Source organism: Mus caroli, unplaced genomic scaffold (genome assembly GCF_978045245.1).
Source record: "Mus caroli unplaced genomic scaffold, Mus_caroli_1 scaffold_10, whole genome shotgun sequence".
NCBI lineage: Eukaryota > Metazoa > Chordata > Mammalia > Rodentia > Muridae > Mus > Mus caroli.
In genome coordinates this window covers 6,942,855-6,962,747 of record NW_028227265.1, presented here as the reverse complement: position 1 = coordinate 6,962,747, position 19,893 = coordinate 6,942,855, and the positions used below count along the sequence as shown (strand labels likewise).

Genomic DNA, 19,893 nt, shown 5'->3' with positions numbered 1-19,893 from the left:
CGCCCAGCCCCCCCCCCGTTGCGTCACGACAGCGCCCGCTCGGCGGTGACGGCATCTCGGCGCGCCGGCTCCTCACGCCACTCCTGCAGTCGGGACCCAGCCCCTCCATGTGTCAGGCCGGTGAGGATTACGCGGGGCCGGCGCGGCGGGAGCCTCCGCCCGTGCCGCGGCCAAGGTAAGAACCTCCTACCACCAGGCCGAGGACAGTCCCCTTAGGTCCCCGCAGCCACCAACCGGAATTCCAGGGCTGCTGTGAGTCGGCGGCTAGAACTAAACCTAGGCCCTGGCGCTTCCTCCGCCAGCTCGGGCTGGGAAGCGCGACTCTGACTCCCCCAAGCCCTCCATGGTGCGAGAATTCTGTCACCTATGTTCTTGTTCTCTCAAAGCCGGGAGCAGAAATGTGTGAAGTGCGCAGAAGGCCTGCCGGTGGTGGTGATACGAGCGGGAGATGCCTTTTGCAGGTGAGATCTGGGCAGCCGACCCCACCCCAACCCCCGCACGCCCCTTTTCCAGGCTTGCTGTTTTCTTGTAAAGGCGCGGTTACTTTGTACGTGCTTGGCCCTAACCGTAAATAGTGGTGGGAACTATTGGTGACGACCCTTGTCATCTAAACTAGGCACACCCGTCAATTCAACACTTAAGATTCCATGACAGGAGAATTACCTCCGATCTAAGGCCAGCTTGGGCTGCAGAGATGACCCTGTCAAACAAAATCCCACAATCTCCTGCGCAGGTGCAGCCAGCCTCCCTTTGCTTCTGTGTTACAGGGATTGTTTCAAGGCATTCTACGTCCACAAATTCAGAGCCATGCTTGGGAAGAACCGGGTCATCTTTCCTGGGGAGAAGGTATGACGTGTGGCGCCTGGGCGCTCGGCTGTCAGCCCTGCTGTCTTCCGTTTATGCTCATTTCTTCAGCTGGCCTACTGTCTCTGGACTTTGAGGGTAGACTTGGTGTCTGGGGCTATCCAAGAAGTGGAGGAGACATGCTCATATCGAAGATGCATGCCTCCTTTGCTGACGCTCTCCTTCCCACTCCCAGGTGCTCCTGTCCTGGTCTGGGGGCCCTTCATCCAGCTCCATGGTCTGGCAAGTTCTTGAGGTACATCTATACCATCTTCTGGGCGTAGGCTCCTGGATTGAATTAGCAGGGGTCTCCTTCCTCAGCCTATACTATGGAAGTTTTTGGTTGATACTAGACAGCACCCCACCCCACCCCAAGTGGGACACCTTTAGGATGTCCCGTGTATATTCAGCAGGTGTGCAGTCCAGACAGATGCCCGACGCAGGGTCCCAGGCTACATCCCTATTGAGCTTTATTTGTTAGGACACAGTTTCAAAGATTGGCCAATCAAGACAAAGAACAGAGAGAAACATTTTCCAAAAACAATGGGAGAAGCAGGTCTAGGTAGAAGGGAGTGAGGCAGATGGAACGGGACTCAAGCTAAGAGTGTCTGAACCTGCAGAGGTATACAGGGTTTCCTTGAGGGAACCCATGCAGAACTGGGAACTGCATGCTTGCTCGCTGTGGGGTACCAGCTAGAGGGGCCAGTGGAGAGGCTGTCTTGGTAGGGGAGGTCTCAGTGGCGGTGCTGCTCCAGTGTGAATGACCTATATCGTACTTGAGTGGCTTTTGTCTCACCTGCTGGTCCCTCAGACCTACACATGTGAAGGTGAGAGCTCACTGTGAAGCCATTTGTCAGTGTCTGATACCGCTTCTCTTGGGAGACTCCGCCCCTGCTCTCTACGTATTGTCACCTCAGTTCTTACGTTCCAAAGCACTTTCTGGGGATTCCGGGGAACCCAGCAGATGGTAAAAGCGTTCCCCATGGCTCAGCCGCTGTCTCAGGTTGCTTAGGTGTCAGAGACAGGCTGGGGGGTAGGGGGAGTTCTGAAGTTTCTGATACAGATAGGACATGCCCTCATGCAGGAGGGAAGACTTCCCCCCCTCCCCCACACACACCCCTGTGAGGAGGAAGGCCTAGGCAGTTTGGTCCACTGCCTGGAGCATACTTCCAGAGAAGTGCTTTTGGCCAGAGCCGAGTCCTGATACTTCCCTTCTAGGGCCTGAGTCAGGATTCTGCGAAACGGCTGCGCTTTGTGCCAGGAGTCATCTATGTCGATGGTATGTGTGGTCACTCCTCTTCCTAGTCCCCAGCCATGCGTGAGCCCCACAGGCTTTCCAGGGGACAGACTGGGGACAGAGGTGCCTTCCAATTGTATCGAAGGGTCCATGGTTGAAGAAGGTGAGCTTAGAGCTGGTCTTTGGGACAGAAAGACTAGCCAGTTTCTTTAGCTGTGAGGGGAGCCTGTCTGAAAGCACCCCAAAGAAAAGGCCAGTCCAGCTCTTACAGAGCAGACCCGGTGGGACTTTTGTATGTGACACTGTTGTTCCCCCTCAGCCTGTCCCATCAGGCTCTTCCTCTGTGAAACCTACATGCGTCCCCCTGGGTTTCACAGAGGGCGCAGCCTGTGGCCAGAGCTCGGAAGACAGACAGAAGACGGTGGCTGAGGTGAAGCGGATCCTGGAGAACACTGGATTCCCATGGCATGTGGTTGCCTTAGAAGAGGTAGGTGGGTCTGCCCCTGTAAAGGGTCCTGTGGTGGCCTTGGAGCGAAAGTACCCATCAGGCTCCATGGACCTTGGACTCAGCGTCCCTTCTTTCATCTTTCAAGGTGTTCAGCTTGCCCCCATCAGTGCTATGCTGCACTTCCCAGGAGCCAGCAGGGACAGAGGAGACCTACAAGGCCGCCGTAGACCGCTTCCTGCAGCAGCAGCAGCATGTGCTGGGAGCTGAGGCTGGTGCCAGCCCAGCTCAGGGAGAGGCTCGACTGCATCCATCCCATGGCCAGGAACTCCCAGGCACGGCCGGGTACCCAACAGCTGCTCAGACAGAGGCCTTGTCTAGGTTGTTCAGCTCCATAAAGACACTTACAGCCAAAGAGGAGCTTCTGCAGACCCTGAGGTGAGCACACTGCCTCAGGCCAGCCCTGCCTGGCTCGTGGGAGGGGCTCCGGCTCCAGCTCCCGTGATTCTCCCCATCCCAGGACCCATCTGATTGTGCACGTAGCCCGAGCCCATGGCTACTGCAAGGTAATGACAGGGGAGACCTGCACCCGTCTGGCCATCAAGCTTATGACCAACCTGGCCCTGGGGAGAGGCGCCTTCCTCGCCTGGGACACGGTATGCAGGGTCTAGAGGCCAAGCTATCCTTTGACTCTTTGGCCTCCTCCATTTGAAGGCACCTTTGGGTTATCCTGGGGTCTTCCAAATGGAGAGGCCTGGGACCCAAGCATAGATGGTGGTGGCAGTAGGAGCCCATACTGCTGGGATTTGCGCCATACGGTGTCTGTTCCCCAGGGCTTCTCAGATGAGCGACACGGGGATGTGGTGTTGGTGAGGCCCATGCGGGACCACACGCTGAAGGAAGTGGCCTTCTACAACCACCTGTTTGGAGTCCCCTCAGTCTTCACACCAGCCATCGATACCAAGGTGGGCCTTCAGAGGAGGACGGCGTGGGCTGGTTGGGGGCAGCCTCTCCACACAGAGTCAGAAATCCCCAGTGCATCATCAGAGCCTCAAATCCTCACCTGGCACCTTCAGCCCTTCCTCCCCTAGGGCTGGCCTTGAGGACCTTGCTGGTTCTCTGTGACCTGAAAAGGCCGATAGCAATGCCCATGTTTCCAAAGCTCCTGCAAGCACAACCTGTGTCCTGGAAGAGCAGACTGCTAAGGAGGTGGCTCGGGAGGAGAGGGTCTGTCTGTCTCTGAGGTGAAAGGGTGGCAAGATGACACTGTATGAGTCCTGTGCTGGTCTCAGTGCTGGCCACCTGAGGCCCATGGTACTTGTCTTAGGTCCCCCTGAGCCCTTCTAAAATCCCCCACCTGATTGTACCTAGGCTCCAGAAAAAGCTAGCATCCACCGGCTAATGGAGGCCTTTATCCTGAGGCTACAGACTCTGTTCCCGTCTACAGTCAGCACCGTGTACAGGTGTGTGCGCCTGTGCTCCTTGGGGTGCTGTGTACAGGTGTGTGTGTGCTCCCTGGTGTGCTGTGTACAGGTGTGTGCCCCCTGGGGTGCTATTGTGCAGGTGTGTGTGTCCGGGGTGCTGTTTAGCTTTCTGCTTGTCACCCATCCCTGTTTGCCTGCGCACCTGCCCATAGGACGAGTGAGAAGCTGGTCAAAGCTCCCCGGGAGGGCTGTGCCGCTGGCCCCTCGGGCCCCAGATGCCTCCTGTGCATGTGTGCCCTGGACATTGACACTGCTGGTGCGTGCAGGGCCTCCCTGGGGTGTGGTGGGGTGGTTCTTTGGCTGCCCCAGGGTCCCCTCAGCCCCTCTCTGTTGCAGACAGTGCCACGGCCTTTGGGGCTCAGTCCTCCTCACATCTCTCCCAGATGCTGACTGCTGAGGCTGGGACGCCTACCCAGCCCTGCTGTGGTGCAGGGGAGGGTCAGGCCCAGAGCTGCCATAGGGAAGTCGGCAAGAGGTGAGCCCTGCCTGTGTCCTGCCCCGTGAGCAGGGCTGGAGGGGGCAGTGTCCTTAAACAGTTGAGAGTGAGACCAGGCACGTAAGTCCACTTCTGCTTCCACAGGGGGGATGCACGGGCCTGCATCACAGAACAGTTATGTTACAGCTGCCGAGTGAACATGAAGGACCTGGTGAGTGGCTGTCCATCTGTCCCTGTAAGCTATCCCCACGGTCCCATGGCTTCTCATACTCCATCTCTTGTAGCCCTCCTTGGACTCATTGCCACCCTACGTCCTTGCTGAGGCTCAGCTCCGCAGCCAGAGGTAACGTTAGCTTATGCTTTGGGGAGGCTCTGGGGACACCCCGAGGACTAGGTCTCACTGCACTCTCCCACAGGGGCTCAGTCTCTGAGGAAATCCAGGAGTATCTGATTACAGATGAGGAGGAGGACAGCTGAGTCGTGTGGAGCCATGAAGCAGGAAGGCGAGGACAAAAGGATTGGTCTGTGACAGTCCGTTTGTATAAATAAAAATGTTTTACTTAGAAAACCCTACAGTACTTGTGGGAAGGGAGAGCCAGGCCCCCAGACCCAGTGTGGCTAGCCCTGGGCTACACTGGGCCCCCAGCCCAACTGGCAGGGACGCAATGGATAGGGACACAGTGTCCCTTTGACAGCAGCATCGTCAGGGCTTACGTAGGCCAGGACCTGTCACAGCTCGTGCCTTGGGCAGCTACACTCCAACCCAAGGAGCTCTGCCAGCCCTGGTGGGCATGCTGCCCTGAGGCAGCTCCTTCATTCCCGGTGCCCAGGGACTGGGCTCCTACTCCCTCTCACGTGTCCACTTGATCATGGTCTCTGGAGACCGGTACAGGAATATGAGCTTGGCGTATAGCTCCTCCTCCAACTCCAGCTCCCGGGTCTCGCGCACCAAGAAGATGTCCTGGCACAGCTTGAGGATGCGGTCCACACACGGCAGTTCCTCGAACATGATGGAGTGCGAGATCTCGCTGAAGAAGCCCCGCACAAACTTGCCAACCACCAGCACGATGGAGACGTACAGCCCCACAATCCTGTCAGGAGAGGTGGGCATGTGAGCCGGGACCACTCAGAACCCTTGGGGCACTCGGAGATCCCTCTGCAGTACTCACCCGTAGCCGGCCAGGAAGCCCAGGCTAGGTGGGCTGACCTTGTCACTGAAGATGACCATGGGCAGCAAGTTGCAGTCAGCCTTGCAGTCCTGCAGCTCGATGACCCACCACTCGAGGAAGTCGGAGGCCTTGGTGCCCGCTTGCTCCCCAGAGGCCCCTGTGCCCACTTGCTCCCTCCGCAGCTGGATGCGCACACCAAGGTAGTCCTCTTCCTCATCTGAGTTGAGTGGGATAGTTAGAGTCGGGCTATGCCGGCCCCTGGCCTAGCCTGCATCCCTGCGCCCTGCTCCCACACTGACCTGGCTGCAGCTGTTTCACAGGGTTGGCTTCAGGCCCATTGGGAGCACGAATGTACTTGGGGAAGAGATGGGGAATGACCCTGTGGGAGGAGACAGCAAGTCAGGGGCATCTTAGCCCTCCTGCTCACATGCCCCACAGTGGCCCCCACTCACACTGACTGCTCAGGTCAGGGGCATCTTAGCCCTCCTACCCACATGCCCCACAGTGGCCCCCACTCACACTGACTGGTCAGGTCTGCCCTCGAGCAGTTGGGCCAGCTGCCTTCGTGCTGTACTGTTGGGGGCCAGCTCCAAGGTGTGCTTCTCATTAGTATACTCCACAGTGCCACCCTTGGCCAGGTCCCTGGGGAGCAGGCAGTGTCAGGCAGTGTGGGGCATCCCCCAGACCCTCATAAGAACAGGACCCACCTTTGGAAATTCCAGGTAAAGCGCAGTGTAATGTCGGCTGTGCCGTTGTACAGCTCCTGCTTCATCTGGGCTCGGCTGGGCGGGCTGATGCGCCACAGCGCCCCTGAGCTGCCCTCAATCTGTGCAGTGACGATGTCCTCAGGACTGTACTGGCTAATGAACTGCATGGCTAGCTGTGTGGGGCATGCTCAGTTAGGGGCAGCAGGCCACCTTTCCCCCGTCAGCCCTCCTCACACAAGTGGGTCCAGTGCAGGTCACTTACTGGATAGGGGTCAAACTGCTGGGACAGCTCCTCGTAGGCCTGGGGTGTGAACGGCACAATGGACGGCTGCTGGGCACTCATGGTGAACAGTGGCTGGGGACGGAAGCACGGTCAGCATGGAGCCCCTCAGGCTCAGAGGATGGGTGGGCTGCTGGCCGGCTACTCACCTCGTAGCCGCCTAGCTTGAGGGTGACAGTGACATCAATGGGCTGGTTGACGACCCCGACCACAGAGCGGATCAGTGACATGAAGAGCAAAGGGAACCAGATGATGGCAATGAGGAAGAGGATAATGAGGCCTCCCATACCATACTTGACGATTTTCTTCTTCTTCTGCCCCTTGGGCTGGGGGTATTTCTGGAAGGGAGATACTGGTTACCCTCCCAGCCCTGTAGCCACAGGATCTAAGCCTCAACCTGGTGTCACTGCATAGGCCTGAGTTCCAGAAATAACCATGAGTGGGGGCAGCTGGGAAATCAATAAACACCACGCTCTCAGAGAAGGCAGCCTTCTTTCTACACAGCTGCAGGCAGGGTCATTGGAGCAGAGAGCTTGGTGTGACAATCTTAGACATGGCCAAGGACACTTGGGGGACACCAGACTTGAGCAGGAGAGGAAGACTATTTTAAAAACTGATGTTTCGAGCCGGGCGTGGTGGCGCACGCCTTTAATCCCAGCACTCGGGAGGCAGAGGCAGGCGGATTTCTGAGTTCGAGGCCAGCCTGGTCTACAAAGGGAGTTCCAGGACAGCCAGGGCTATACAGAGAAACCCTGTCTCGAAAAAAACCAAAAAAAAAAAAAAAAAAAAAAAAAAAACAAAAACAAAAAAAAAACCTGATGTTTCGCCGGGCGTGGTAGCACACGCCTTTGATCCCAGCACTTGGGAGGCAGAGGCAGGCGGATTTCTGAGTTCGAGGCCAGCCTAGCCTACAAAGTGAGTTCCAGGACAGCCAGGGCTATACAAAGAAACCCTGTCTCGAAAAACCAAAAAAACAAACAAAAAAAACTGATGTTTCAGGAGTGATGGAGAGAACACACTGCTCTGCTAGGGACCAGAGTTCAGTTTGCAGAAGTCATGTTGGATGGATCACAACTGCCTGTACCTTCAGCTCCAGGGCATCTGGTGCCCTCTTCTGGCTTGCGTGGGCACTTGCACACACACACATAGAACAGTAGACCTGAGTACATGCAGGGTGTCATCTGAGCATCCTTTCTCTCTGGACAATGACCTCACACAGGCCATGTGTAGGGGAACAGTGAAAACAGCAGTCCATCCAGTGGTCCTGCACTGCACAGGATCGCTTATGTGGCTCTAAGCAGGAGTATTGACCTGCTACAAGGAAGGCTCTTGGGAGCATTGCTAGGTGGAGGATTGCTGCTAAGGCGAGGAAGCTTGGTATGAAATGGTTCTGTGTAAACAGGCAAACTCACGTCAAGGAGACTACAGACCACCAAGGGTGGAGAGGAGATAGGGAGCAATAAAGAGGACATGTCCTAAATGTCCTCTGTGGGCATTAGGACATTAGGTGATGGCCTAAAGCTGGCTGCAGTGGTGAGCACCTGTCCTCTGTGAGTATGCTAAACCACGAAACAGTTCTGGTAACAAACAGCTAATAGTCCCTACCACACAAACCAAATGTTACACAAGACAAGTCCACTGTCCACAAGAGTTCTAGATAGCTCCCTTCTTTGAGCTGCTGTGCATGCAGGTTGTGAATTCCCAACAAGTACCCATCCGTCCTCTCTGCCCTGGCACCTTCTCTGTCTCTCGGCTGCACTTGATGATAAAGATGTTGGCATAGATGTCTTCCACACACATCCAGTTGGACAGGGACAGCGTGGTGTCGGTCCACACCCAGTCCATGACGGCCCGCAGCTCCACCAGGAACGGCACTAGACGGAACCTGCCAAGGCCAGGGTTGCATCAGCAGGGCCAGCCTGCAGTGGCTTCTGACTGCTCCTGACGATCCCTAGGCAGACCACACTCACCCCTGGAAAAGGAAGAGGTTTAGATGGTTGTACTTCTTGGTGAGGAAGTTGCCCAAGATACGGGTGGGGTAGCCACAGCGGATCTGGTAGGCGGACAGGGCAAAGTAAATGCACTTGACGAAGTACCACAGCTGTGCCACCGCATTCTGGCTGAACATCCTGAATGGGACAGGACAGGGTGTCAGGGAGACATGACAAACCGTTCAGGCCAACCAGAGCTGTGCCACACCCAGAGTACAGTACCTCAGGGCAGACTGAGGCCCCAACGTACAGCACCTCACACCACCCACCTCTCAGTGACAGCTGGTAAGATAAAGAACATCCAGATGTGAATCGCCACCACCAGGACCACCTGAAAGGCCAGCTTGCCCAGGACAGTCTTGCGCAGGTAGAGGGCACGGTCGATGACCATGGTACCGAACTGGACCAGCAGCATGAACAGGAAGGCCTGTGGCACCTGGTCATCTGACAGCGAGGATGCAATGTCCGTGGCTGCAGAGTGCTTCTGTAGCAGAGGGTACAGGTTGAGGAGATGGAGCGGCAGTACACCTCAGGGTCCTAAGCCAGTGCACTCCAAAGACTTAGAGGCCAGCCATTCGTGCTGGGGCCTCAAGTCAACTTACCCCAAAAGCCCAAAAACCAAAGATGATGATAATGATGTCGACAATATCAGCCAGGAACATGAGGGCATAGACATCGGTGGCCGCCCGGTACTTGGTGTGCAGAATGTCATGGAAGAAACGCCGCAAGGGTTGGTAAAAGCTCTGGGCCCTGTGGATGGACAGCCTCAGAGGGTATAGAGCCAGGGACTACCTTCTTGCCCTAACACCCTTCCCATTCCTAGCCAGGCCACTCACAGTGATACACAGAAGCTCTGCAGTCGGCGCCCAGCTGCCTTCATTCTCTCCCGAAACTTTGATCTTTCTTGAGTGTGATGCGGCCTCTTTCTCTCTGTAGTTTCTTTTCCTTCTCCCTCCTCGTGCTCAGTCTCTGTGAGTATGTATGTCCAGGGAAGTGCCAGTGAGCCTATCAGGGACTGGGTATCCACCCCAACAGGCTGACCTCACCCCACTTCATGGACAGCACAGGAAATTCCCGACAGTCACTAGTGAGGGGCTGCTATTGCTACTGTGTCCTCTCTCGGGGTGGCCTCAAGACTTCAGCCCATAGATACTCATCCCAGGCGTAGGGACAGCTCCAAGGACGGATACAGGAAGAGCACCGAGCAATGGTGTGCTTCCAAGTGGGTTATCCCTGTACTAGGCTGGCCAAATCCAACTGAGAGGTCATCTGTGTCTCCTTCCCTCCCAGGAACATGGCAGGGGTCTAGTCTGGGCTCTCACCCATGACTGCTGTTCCTTTGGGTTCTGGAGTCTCCTTGCGCCTCCTGAAGCGTATGCTGATATGCCTCGTGTGCTGGGGCTTAAGGTCCTCTGGGGGATCTTGGATAACATCCTTGGATCTAATACTTCCTTTCCCTTGGATGTGGTCCCTGGGAGTACCAGCCAACACCGGCTCCTCGGGATGCCCAGTGCCCGTCTCAGACTGCGATTCCAGCTTAGCTTCTGGCTCTTCCTTGGCCTCCCGGTCCTTCACACTATTCCTGCAATGGTCCTTGGGATAGCGATCCTCCTCATGGTCCCAGAGGCCATAGCACTACGGAGGATACGGGTTGGTGAGGAGCCTGACCCAGGTCAGGTCATGCTTAGACCAGACCGGGCAATTGGGCTCAGGAATGCCCAGAGTTGCCAAGGCAGCCCTGCCACCCCTGCACTGGCTGGCAGGCTCACCAGTAGCTGCGAGCGGTGGAAGAAGAGGGCCATGAGCTGCACCAGGTCATACTTGATGTAGCTGTCCGTTTTCTCAAGGCCCAGGATTCGCGGAGGGAAGTAGGGCTTGTTCTCATAGCGCCGCAGCACAGCGTAGCTGTTCCAGGGGAAGAAGCCGAACTGGAACAGGTATTTGGTGACCACCATGACCTGCAGGACAGGGCACTCAGCCATGGGCCATGTGGCCCAGCCCCTACCCTACAAGCTGCTACCCACCTCAGTGAAGACAATAGCTGTCATCCAAAAGCGCTTGCTAGGCCTCGGGATGGTCAGCATGGCCCACAGGAACACAAGCACGGGCAGCACCAGGGAGGCAGCCGAGGCCGTCACCATGTGGTTAAGGATGATGATGAAGTAACAGAGCAGCTCCGAGTGCGCCGCCACGCACTGGTACCCAGCCCTGAGCAGCCGCAGAGTCCGGCCCTGCTGTGCCTCAAACTGCTCGGCCTCCTCCAGCTCAGGGATATGCAGGCGCCTGCCGCAGGACCACGGGAATTTGGGGGCAAGAGCCAAGAGCACCCCTGGGGTGCAGAGCCTTGCCCACAACCATGGCAATAGACAGACTCTGATCCCAGGCCTGGGCCTACCCAGGTCTGCCTCCCTTACCCAGCTTCTGCCCCTGGGCTTCCTGCTCAGGAGAATTCCCTTGAAACACACAGCCTAGTCCCATCTCACCTATCCAGTAGCAGCTCGCTGGCTGTGCGCATCCGGGTACGAGCATTGGCTAAAAGCTCTTGGGAGCCGTGCAGGGAGGTCCCAGCCTGGAGGTCCCCAGTGTCGGTGACAATCTCCTCACTGCCACTGCGGGTGTTATAGCCTGTGCTCAGGGGGCTGCTGGTGTCGTCTGTCATGCTACTCAAAGGCTCTTCGGCTCCCAGCCCACTGTGGGAGAAAAGGTTACAGAGGGAAGGGTGGAGGACTGGTGCCGGGAAGACAAGGGGCAACTGAGATCAGTACTGTACCCCAATGACTCCTCCAGAGGACACACAGAAATGGGGGCCCCCGACTCACCCAAGCCCCCTTGGGCCCCACACTGACCTTGAGGCTGTGCTGGGTCCATCCCGGGTCTCCACGGGACCTGACAATGTGGTCTCATCTTCACCCACATAAAGCTGGTCCAGCACACCTCGGCGTACCTCTCCAACCTGCAGGGAGGATGGAGAAGCCCTCAGCCCCTGGGCTTGGCCCGGCTCTGCTCCACATGGGCGCAGCAGGCAGCAGTGGGGATGTGGCCTTGATGAAGTATAGGAGGGGCTTGGCTCACCCGAAGAAGCTCCTGGGTGAGCAGGTAGCGCTCTGCACGCAGCACATCGCTCATGGTGCGGTGGTGCTTCGTGAACGCACGCAACCAGCGCGTTAGCCCGTCCACCGTGGCCTGGCCCAGCACCCACAGGAACTGCATGGTGCTTAGCACACGCTGCATCATGTGGCTACGGCCTATAGAGAGGGCAGGACAGTGCTGGAGGGTCGGCTAGCCATAAGAGCCCTCAGCCCTCTGCCCCCTTCCCAGCAAGCACACATACCTGCCATCTCATCTTCTGGGACATCTACTGGCTCCACATCTGGGTTCAAGTCACCTCCTGGTCACAGACACAGTCAGTATCAGATAGCCCTACAGCTCTCCTGCTGAAGCCCCCAAATACAACTCACCGGAAGCCAGCTGCTCTGCCTGCTCCTGCCGTGCCCGCTCCCGACGCTGCCTCAGCACTGTCTGGGCATTGGTTACCCATGCCTGGTATGCCATCTGCCAGCCAGATTTGTTTGTTAGGAGCCTGGCATCTCTAGCTGAGATACCCATTCACTCTGGCATCATGGTCCCCTCCCAAGGAAGATGACGCCGGGCCAACCATATACCAGCTATGGCCAGCCATCTGCTCTCTCTCCAGCTGCGGGTCTTCAGTGCCCCAAGCACTCTCTGGAAATGGTCTCCAGAGACGGACGTGCAGCTGCCCAGCTTGACCAGTGCCAGGGCCCCAAAGATGGACAAGGGCTTCTCCTGATCCCATGACACCCATTTTTCAGTAGGCACACATGGCCTTTCTCTTAGAGCAGGTGGCAGTCATGGCTCATTGGGTAAGGAGGGTGGGTGTGAGAACAAAGGAGCAATTGGTGGCCTGTGACCTTCACATCACAACCTGTATCCCTAGCTGCCTGGGCAGGTCTGAAGGGCTAGGGGGACCTCCTACTATGTAGGATTCCACAGCCCTCAGATACCTGTTCCTGCACACTGCCCTGACCAGGAACTCCACAGACAGAGCAGGAAGGCATGGCTCCACCTCACCTGGAAGGCACTCTGAGCTGCAGGCCTGGGATCCTCAGGGAGGGCCTCCTCTTCCTCCTCACTGTCCGACTCAAACAGGAAGTAGTCTCCAGAGTGGATGACTGCAGTCAGCAAGGGGAGGAAAGAGTGTGTGTGTGAGAGCCAGTCTCCACGGCAGGGCCCGGAGAAGTTCCGGAGTTCCTGTGTTCAGTTTTGAGTCGGGTGGTAGCAAGCCCATCGTTAAGAATGACTGGTGTTCCCTCTCAGCATCTTCCTCCCACATGCTCCTACTTGAGTGCCACCCTTCCCACTTGGACCATCTCATGCAGGTTTCAGCAGGATGGGGAAGGCGGTCCATGCACAGAACAGAGAACCATGCACATGTTAGGTCCATGCACACAACCAGACAGGACAAGGAGGAGCTAGTAGGCAGGAGGGTTAACAGCAGGAGCACAGAGGGGTCAAGGCAGGGTACCTGTGGCGTGGTCCAGCCAGGGGCGCCACCACTGTCTCCGTGGCGGGGAGGAGCCCCCTGGGCTGTCAGGCCCTGTGGAGGGGCAAGGCAAGCGTGAACAAGCAGGGGAGGCTGTGAGGGCAGCCTGTCTTGGGTACAAGGGCAAGTGACAGGGACAGAAACAGACACAAGACTACCCCAGTAGCAAGGTTCCATGTGGTGCCACGTCTCAGAGCCCTGGAGGGATGAAGAGGGGCCACAAGTGCAGGTAGACAGTCCCAGGTGGCCATATGGCCTGCAGGGACAAAGGGGAACAGACCACATGGCACGGGACTTGGGACAGGGTTCTGTGGCACATCACTTACATGTAGCACAGGACAAGGGAGTAGGACCCTGTGACACACCACTTGTACAGGTACAGGGAGACTTCAGCAGCACACATGCCTGGATGCAGAGTGTGTGTGTGTGCGTGTGCATGTCAGGGGCATCCTCTGAGGTGAATTCTACCCACGCTTACCTGGCTCCTGGCTGGGATCCTGAGGGTCTGTGGACTGGAGTTGGCCACGACTTGCCTGGCTCTGCCTGTACTTCTCCTGTTTGGCACGAATGCGCTTCATCCTACAAGTAGGGAGGAGCTCTGAGTGCCAGGCTGGCCAGAAGGGTCAAAGGGTTCCTAGCCCAGATAACACCTACTGTCTTTTCAGCTGGGCCAGGGACTTCTCCTCAATCTGGCGGTGGAAGTTGATGCTCTTCAGGTTGGCTGCATTGTAGAGGGCAAAGCCCCTGCAGGAAGAGCAAGACCTTAGTTAGCACTTATCTCAGACGCATGCGCTTTCTCTACCTCAGGGATGAGCTGGGCTCATCCCCAGTGCCTGGGGAGCCTGCCTGGTCCTCCTTACACTGAGCCATGTGCTGGAAGACACCTGCTACCTGCAGCCACGAGAGAGGAACTGTCACCTCTTTCTCTGGGGCAGAAAACCATCACAGAAAAGGACATAGGGTGGCAACTCTGGGGTGGGTAGTTGAAGCAGCTGACCCTAAGTTTAGCTCCAGGGGCAGAGACCTCTGCTGGAAGCATAATACCATGTCACAGCCCTTCAGCTGGGGGCCACTCAGGCCACTGGGGGCCACACTGCCTTTTAGTGTGTCCAGCTATGGGCAGCAAGGGCCGCCCTAATGATACCAAAGCACTGGGGGTTCTTTGGTCTCCCTTCAGGTGACAGGATCAAGTGGAGCTGCTATTGTAGAAGAAACCCCCGCTGAGGATGGGGGGGTGTCTTCTCCACCCCTGGGAGAAGCAGCTGTGCGGACCTGGATGCCTGCAGGGCTGTGGCCTTCAGGTCAGCGCTGACATGCAGGAAGTAGTGGCTGAGAAAGATGCGCCGTTGCAAGAGCAGGAAGAAGAAGCAGATACTGTCCCAGATGATCCCGGCCTCCTCCACAGGCAGCAGGCAGTCCCGGTCCCTGGTCATCATCTCTTTGGCTGTGGGGCAGAGACCAGCAGGGCTAGGGGTTGGCACCAGAAGCAGTGGGTCTCCTTGTGTCGGCCCCCACCCACATCCCTTGCCCACTCACGATCATAGTAGCCTTTGACTGTGCACACGAGGCTGAAGAGCTGGATGACCCAGCAGAAGTTGCTCTGCATTTGCTCCACGAAGACACAGGACAGGAGCTGGGGGCGGGAGTGGGGGCAGGTTAACTCAGGGCCCCTGGAGTGGGCGGGGTCGTGTAGGCGGAGGCGAGGCCATGTGGGAAGGGGCGGGGCCATGTGAGGGGTCTGCTCACCGACAGCATATTCTTAGAGATGATGACGGTGACATTATAGAGGATGAGGCAGTCCCACAGCACAAGCTGGGCTCGCGTGTCCTTCTGCAGCAGGGTAGTGCCGAAGAGCAGCAGGTAGAAGCAGGCCAGCAGGTACCCCAGCCCGAAGATGCTGATGCGGGTGGCCCCCGCGACAAACACCACAACGAGCACCAGCCAGAACAGGTAGCGGAAGACGGCCACCTTCAGCATATCCAGATAGGACCTGGGGGGGAGGTGCGGGGGAGACATCATTGAGGTTACTGGGTCATCCCAGACAGCCCCTTAGCGAGTGCTTCAGAGTGGTCATGGGTAGGACCTACCTGCAGTGGATGAAGTTGGGTATAGGGTTGGGCTCCCCACGCAGGGGTTCCAGGTGGTCAGTGTTGATGCCCGCCATGCGTTGCCACTCCTCCGTTCGCTCCGCTGAGAAGACCTGCCACTGCTGGGATGCGCAAAGCAGCAGGAGGAAGTCACCTGCAGGACAGGAGAGGTGTCTCAGGGGCATGCAGCTTGCAGGAGTGGGAGAGGAAGGGGGATAGGGAGGAGGAGGGGGAGGAGGACTGTACTGCCGGGGACCGAGGGCCTCCTCCCACTTCACAAAAAAAAGTGTCTACATAAAAGCTGGTGAAATGGCTCAGCGGTTAAGAGTGCCGACTGCTCTTCCAAAGGTCTTGAGTTCAAATCCCAGCAACCACATGGTGGCTAACAACAATCTGTAACAAAAATCTAATGCCCTCTTCTGGAGTGTCTGAAGACAGCTACAGTGTACACACATATAATAAATAAATAAATACATCTAAAAAAAAAAAGGCTGGAAACAGGAAGGCGTCCTACTGAGGACACCCCGGTGTGTATGTGTGCCATACACGCGCACATGTGTTAGGGAACGTGGGCTGCTATGGCTTCCCTGCACCCGTGAGATCATTGCCTTGCACACCCATGAACACACAGGTCCGTATTACTGTGTGCGCACACACTCTGGGACACGTTTTGTGTGAATGAGGGTCAGACCCATCTGGGTGAGGCTGCAGGGTGGCATGGCTCTCTTTTGGAATGAAGACACACATTCGGCAACCACACCTGCGAGGCTCCTAAGTGAACAGGACAACCTCGAGGGCCCTGCCATCACTTATTACTGAAAGCACAGTTGAAGGATTTCTCCTGTACCCATTAAGAGAAAGAAGCTAAAGCAACAGAGGCCCACTGAACCATCCCACTCTGTGATGTTACTGAACTGGACAGACTATGGTCTGATGTCCAAGCGGAGGGGGCGAAGCGCAGGGCTGACTTCAAAGATCTGCACGGAGGGATATGCAGGATTGGGTATGCTTGTCAAGAACCAGGGCCCTCTAAGAGCATGTGTGAAATGAATGTGTGGAACTGTCCACTCAACTGTCAACACGTGGACAACCTGTCCTCTTGCTGGTTCCAGTTCTAGACAAAGGTCCCTGTGTATCCAACAAGCACCCCGCCCCACCCCGCCCGAGTCCTTATGCTGTCCTGCGGCAGGTGCCCTGGGGTAAGGATGCAGTTACACTTACTGATAAGGTTGGTGGAGTTGGGGGCTCTGAAGAAGTCAGGCAGGTACAGCCACTTGATGAGGGCAGAATTCATGGGGATGGCCTTGCTCCAGCGCCATGGATAGTCTGTGGACAGGGGGCACATCAGAAAGGGCAAATGCTGTCCTTATCCCCTCTGCTGCCAGGAGCCCTGGAGGCTGGGGACGGTGTCACATGTTCCAGTGTGGTCAGAACCTGTTCTCACATCACTCTCTCCGTCTCAGGAACACTGACCCACAGATTCAGAGATTCCTACAGGCCATGATCTCTAAGCAGAACTACACCAGCTTGGAGGGATGGGGGGATAAGGTTGGAACCCACGGATGGGCCAGAGGGTAAGACCATGGTGAACCTCACCTGAGACAGGGCAGGCACCTCCCAAGGAGATGCCAGTGTTTGGGATGAATTATGGTTCATACAATTTAACAGCATGATAACATAAAATAATAAAACACAAAGTGAGAGCTGGCAAGATGGCGCAGCAGGTAAGAGCACTGACTGCTCTTCTGAAGGTCCTGAGTTCAAATCCCAGCAGCCACACAGTGTCTCACAACCACCCGTAATGAGATCTGACATCCTCTTCTGGTGCATCTGAAGCCAGCTAAAGTGTACTTATTTATAATAGTAAATAAATCTCTGGGCCAGAGCGAGCAGGGACTGAGTGAACAGGGTTGACCAGAGCGAGCAGAGGTCCTAAATTCAATTCCCAACAACCACATGAAGGTTCACAACCATCTGTAAAGCTACAGTGTGCTCATATACATAAAATAAATAAATCTTAAAAATAAATAAATAAAACATAAAGCGAGAACTAACTCAGATACCCTTCAACTACTATACAGCCTGGATGTGGTTGCCTCGGCAACCACACCTGCGAGGCTCCTAAGTGAACAGGACAACCTCGAGGGCCCTGCCATCACTTATTACTGAAAGCACAGTTGAAGGATTTCTCCTGTACCCATTAAGAGAAAGAAGCTAAAGCAACAGAGGCCCACTGAACCATCCCACTCTGTGATGTTACTGAACTGGACAGACTATGGTCTGATGTCCAAGCGGAGGGGGCGAAGCGCAGGGCTGACTTCAAAGATCTGCATGGAGGGATATGCAGGATTGGGCATGCTTGTCAAGAACCAGGGCCCTCTAAGAGCATGTGTGAAATGAATGTGTGGAACTGTCCCAGGTACACAACCCAGTTATGGAGGGATATCCCAAGCAACCTCACAGAAAGGAGAGGCTGTTTATTCAGCAAGGACATGAAGGACAAGGAAACCCCAGCAATCACCCAGCTGGGAGAGAGAGGTGGGTGAGCCAGGGATGTCTACTGAACGTCACAGACTGGAACAAGAGGACAATCTGGGGACCTGAAACACTTTCTGCTCTGTTTAAAACAAAGAGAAGGGGACTGGGGTGTAGCTCAGGGACTGAACACTTGCCTAACGTGTAAATCATGGGCTCCACCCTCACCCTTAGGATGATTAAAAAAAAAAACCTTTAAATACATAGTTGAAATATGCAAGCTCCCCCCTCCCCCACCCAGAAGCTAGTGGAAGACCGAAGACGCATGAGAACAGAAAGAAAAGCCGCCACTGGAGCCGTGGACAGTCACCCTGTGTTAATCCCGTGTCTGTAGCACCCAGACGTGGGCAGGCAAGGTTGCTTGAACAGGTCAAATGGGTAGTCATGGGCTACACCAGGTCTGTGGCACCACCACATGGACCACCATGAACTCTGCCCATAAAGTTCCTCATGCTTAACCAGGCACATCCAACCTTTGAGGTATGTGGCAAAGCCACCAACCTGGCTGTCCAGAAATGTCATAGGCTAGGAGAAGAGGACACAGGAGAACGGCCAAACTGAGGACAGCTACAAAGAAGAGCTGGTGCTGTTTTACTACAGACAACACGCCCGACAAGGACACTGCTGCCATAGGCTGTCAGGAGAGGCTGCGGCCCTGAAGGCATCCACAGCCCTACGGACATAGCACCATTCTGCCCTCAGAAAGCCAACCTCGTGAAATAGCATAGCTATGGCTCAAGTGGTCCAGAGAGAATGTACAGGCTACAGAAGATCTAACGGGTTCCCTTGGCAGGAATGTAGGTGTGGAGCTGTGTAGGTCAGGAAGGCGAACAGGAAACAGCCCAGGAGTTTCCATGCGACCATACATACCAAGCCCCTGAGGAGCCTGTGGCTTACCAATGCACAGTGCGGGCGGCATGCCCAAGCACAACAGGTACTGGTACAGCAGGAACAGCGTGAGGAACAGACAGTAATTAGGCCAGAGGCGGGCGATGGCCTCACGGCGCCGGCGTGTAAGGATGGCCACCAACCAGCAACCGTGTAAGATCACCATGAAGTTCATGCGCTGCCCGATCACATTCACAGCCATCAAGAAGCAGATCTGGAGGGGAATCAAGGGGTGGATATAATAATAAGAAGGGAGCTACTCCAGGTCCACAGGCTCAGAGCAGCCCTGCCTGCCCTGAGGTCACAGAGTGACTCATCTTTACTGGGGACGAGGGGAGCAGTCTCCCAGACCACCGTCCTAGGACAGCAGAGGCTAGACACATCTCTATCATACTTAGAGGAAGCCAAGGCCCCAGGATGAGGAGCCTCACGGCTGGGGAAGACTTTAGCTTCAGACAGTGCAGCCTTGGTCTACCTCTGCCAGGGAGGACTCAGTCCAACCTCCTTGACCTTCCTGGGCATGTGGCAAGCCTCTGTGCTAGCCTCGGGATAGGCTGTGCTTACAGAACTTGGGCATCACTAGAGATGCTCAGGGGAATCTCCTGCTATCATTCCTGCCAAAAGGACTCCCAGCCTCACCTCCAGCCCGAATTTGTAGAAGAAGAAGTTGATGAAATACTTGAGGCAGCTAAGTAGGTCCTGGTCCAGCCTCTGACGGGTGCCATCTGCACACACAGCCTGGGCGGGCAGAGGGGCCCGCTGGTGCTGCCGGCGGTAGTGCTCTTGTCGCCGGTACACCACGGCCTCAAACACTAGCAGCAGAAGGATCTGCAGGTGGTTCTGTGAAGGTGGGGTCAGGGTTCAGTGGGGGTCAGGGATCAGTGGGGACCATCAAGGACCATCCACTCTGGTTGTCAGTCCCCACTCACCTGGATATAGCCCAAGTTGGGGTAACCTTTCCGCACCCCAAACCAGTTGGCAGGGTCAACAGGGCCACGGTACAGCAAAGACTGGTTGATCTCCAAAGGCTGCAAGTTCGTATTGTTGGGGAAGGGCTGCAAAGAGGGGTGAGCATGAGCCCCAGGTCCCAGACCTGGATGGAGTGGGGATTGTAGATGCTATCCTTTTTTAAAAAGATTTACTTATTTTATGCATGTGAGTACACTGTTGCTATCTTCAGACACTCCAAAAGAGGGCATTGGATCCCATTACAGATGGTTCTGAGCCACC

The 19,893-nt window shown here is 56.0% G+C and overlaps 2 protein-coding genes across 3 annotated transcripts in view; one reads left to right on the top strand and one right to left on the bottom strand.

Annotated features, from left to right (window-relative positions):
- The first annotated feature begins 36 nt into the window (after nucleotides 1-36).
- Nucleotides 37-4,988, top strand: Ctu2 (cytosolic thiouridylase subunit 2). The gene is given in 16 exon segments (XM_021171158.3): nucleotides 37-175; nucleotides 387-461; nucleotides 768-846; nucleotides 1,040-1,099; nucleotides 2,062-2,122; nucleotides 2,458-2,567; nucleotides 2,674-2,963; nucleotides 3,046-3,181; nucleotides 3,359-3,490; nucleotides 3,897-3,988; nucleotides 4,162-4,265; nucleotides 4,346-4,484; nucleotides 4,590-4,656; nucleotides 4,730-4,788; nucleotides 4,862-4,915; nucleotides 4,917-4,988. Coding segments are annotated over 16 exon segments (1,584 nt in total). The 5' UTR covers nucleotides 37-107; the 3' UTR covers nucleotides 4,975-4,988.
- The window catches only part of Piezo1 (piezo type mechanosensitive ion channel component 1 (Er blood group)), a 73,055-nt gene continuing 58,143 nt past the window's right edge, over nucleotides 4,982-19,893 (bottom strand). The window contains exons 20-51 of one of the 2 annotated variants that reach the window (XM_021171157.3): nucleotides 19,593-19,718; nucleotides 19,303-19,503; nucleotides 18,673-18,877; nucleotides 16,462-16,566; nucleotides 15,241-15,394; nucleotides 14,900-15,143; nucleotides 14,690-14,786; nucleotides 14,426-14,597; nucleotides 13,808-13,897; nucleotides 13,632-13,732; nucleotides 13,136-13,207; nucleotides 12,682-12,782; nucleotides 12,051-12,144; nucleotides 11,924-11,980; nucleotides 11,665-11,837; nucleotides 11,439-11,545; nucleotides 11,076-11,282; nucleotides 10,617-10,875; nucleotides 10,362-10,550; nucleotides 9,915-10,227; nucleotides 9,429-9,561; nucleotides 9,195-9,342; nucleotides 8,862-9,076; nucleotides 8,572-8,730; nucleotides 8,339-8,486; nucleotides 6,751-6,939; nucleotides 6,584-6,676; nucleotides 6,322-6,494; nucleotides 6,134-6,256; nucleotides 5,914-5,993; nucleotides 5,615-5,831; nucleotides 4,982-5,536 (exon numbers count right to left, since the gene is read on the bottom strand). In XM_021171157.3, coding sequence (XP_021026816.1) covers nucleotides 5,287-5,536; nucleotides 5,615-5,831; nucleotides 5,914-5,993; nucleotides 6,134-6,256; nucleotides 6,322-6,494; nucleotides 6,584-6,676; nucleotides 6,751-6,939; nucleotides 8,339-8,486; nucleotides 8,572-8,730; nucleotides 8,862-9,076; nucleotides 9,195-9,342; nucleotides 9,429-9,561; nucleotides 9,915-10,227; nucleotides 10,362-10,550; nucleotides 10,617-10,875; nucleotides 11,076-11,282; nucleotides 11,439-11,545; nucleotides 11,665-11,837; nucleotides 11,924-11,980; nucleotides 12,051-12,144; nucleotides 12,682-12,782; nucleotides 13,136-13,207; nucleotides 13,632-13,732; nucleotides 13,808-13,897; nucleotides 14,426-14,597; nucleotides 14,690-14,786; nucleotides 14,900-15,143; nucleotides 15,241-15,394; nucleotides 16,462-16,566; nucleotides 18,673-18,877; nucleotides 19,303-19,503; nucleotides 19,593-19,718 — 4,995 coding nt within the window. In that variant the 3' untranslated portion in view covers nucleotides 4,982-5,286. The remainder of the gene's footprint in view (nucleotides 5,537-5,614; nucleotides 5,832-5,913; nucleotides 5,994-6,133; nucleotides 6,257-6,321; nucleotides 6,495-6,583; nucleotides 6,677-6,750; nucleotides 6,940-8,338; nucleotides 8,487-8,571; nucleotides 8,731-8,861; nucleotides 9,077-9,194; nucleotides 9,343-9,428; nucleotides 9,562-9,914; nucleotides 10,228-10,361; nucleotides 10,551-10,616; nucleotides 10,876-11,075; nucleotides 11,283-11,438; nucleotides 11,546-11,664; nucleotides 11,838-11,923; nucleotides 11,981-12,050; nucleotides 12,145-12,681; nucleotides 12,783-13,135; nucleotides 13,208-13,631; nucleotides 13,733-13,807; nucleotides 13,898-14,425; nucleotides 14,598-14,689; nucleotides 14,787-14,899; nucleotides 15,144-15,240; nucleotides 15,395-16,461; nucleotides 16,567-18,672; nucleotides 18,878-19,302; nucleotides 19,504-19,592; nucleotides 19,719-19,893) is intronic. The other variant, XM_029480475.2, reaches the window with a different exon arrangement.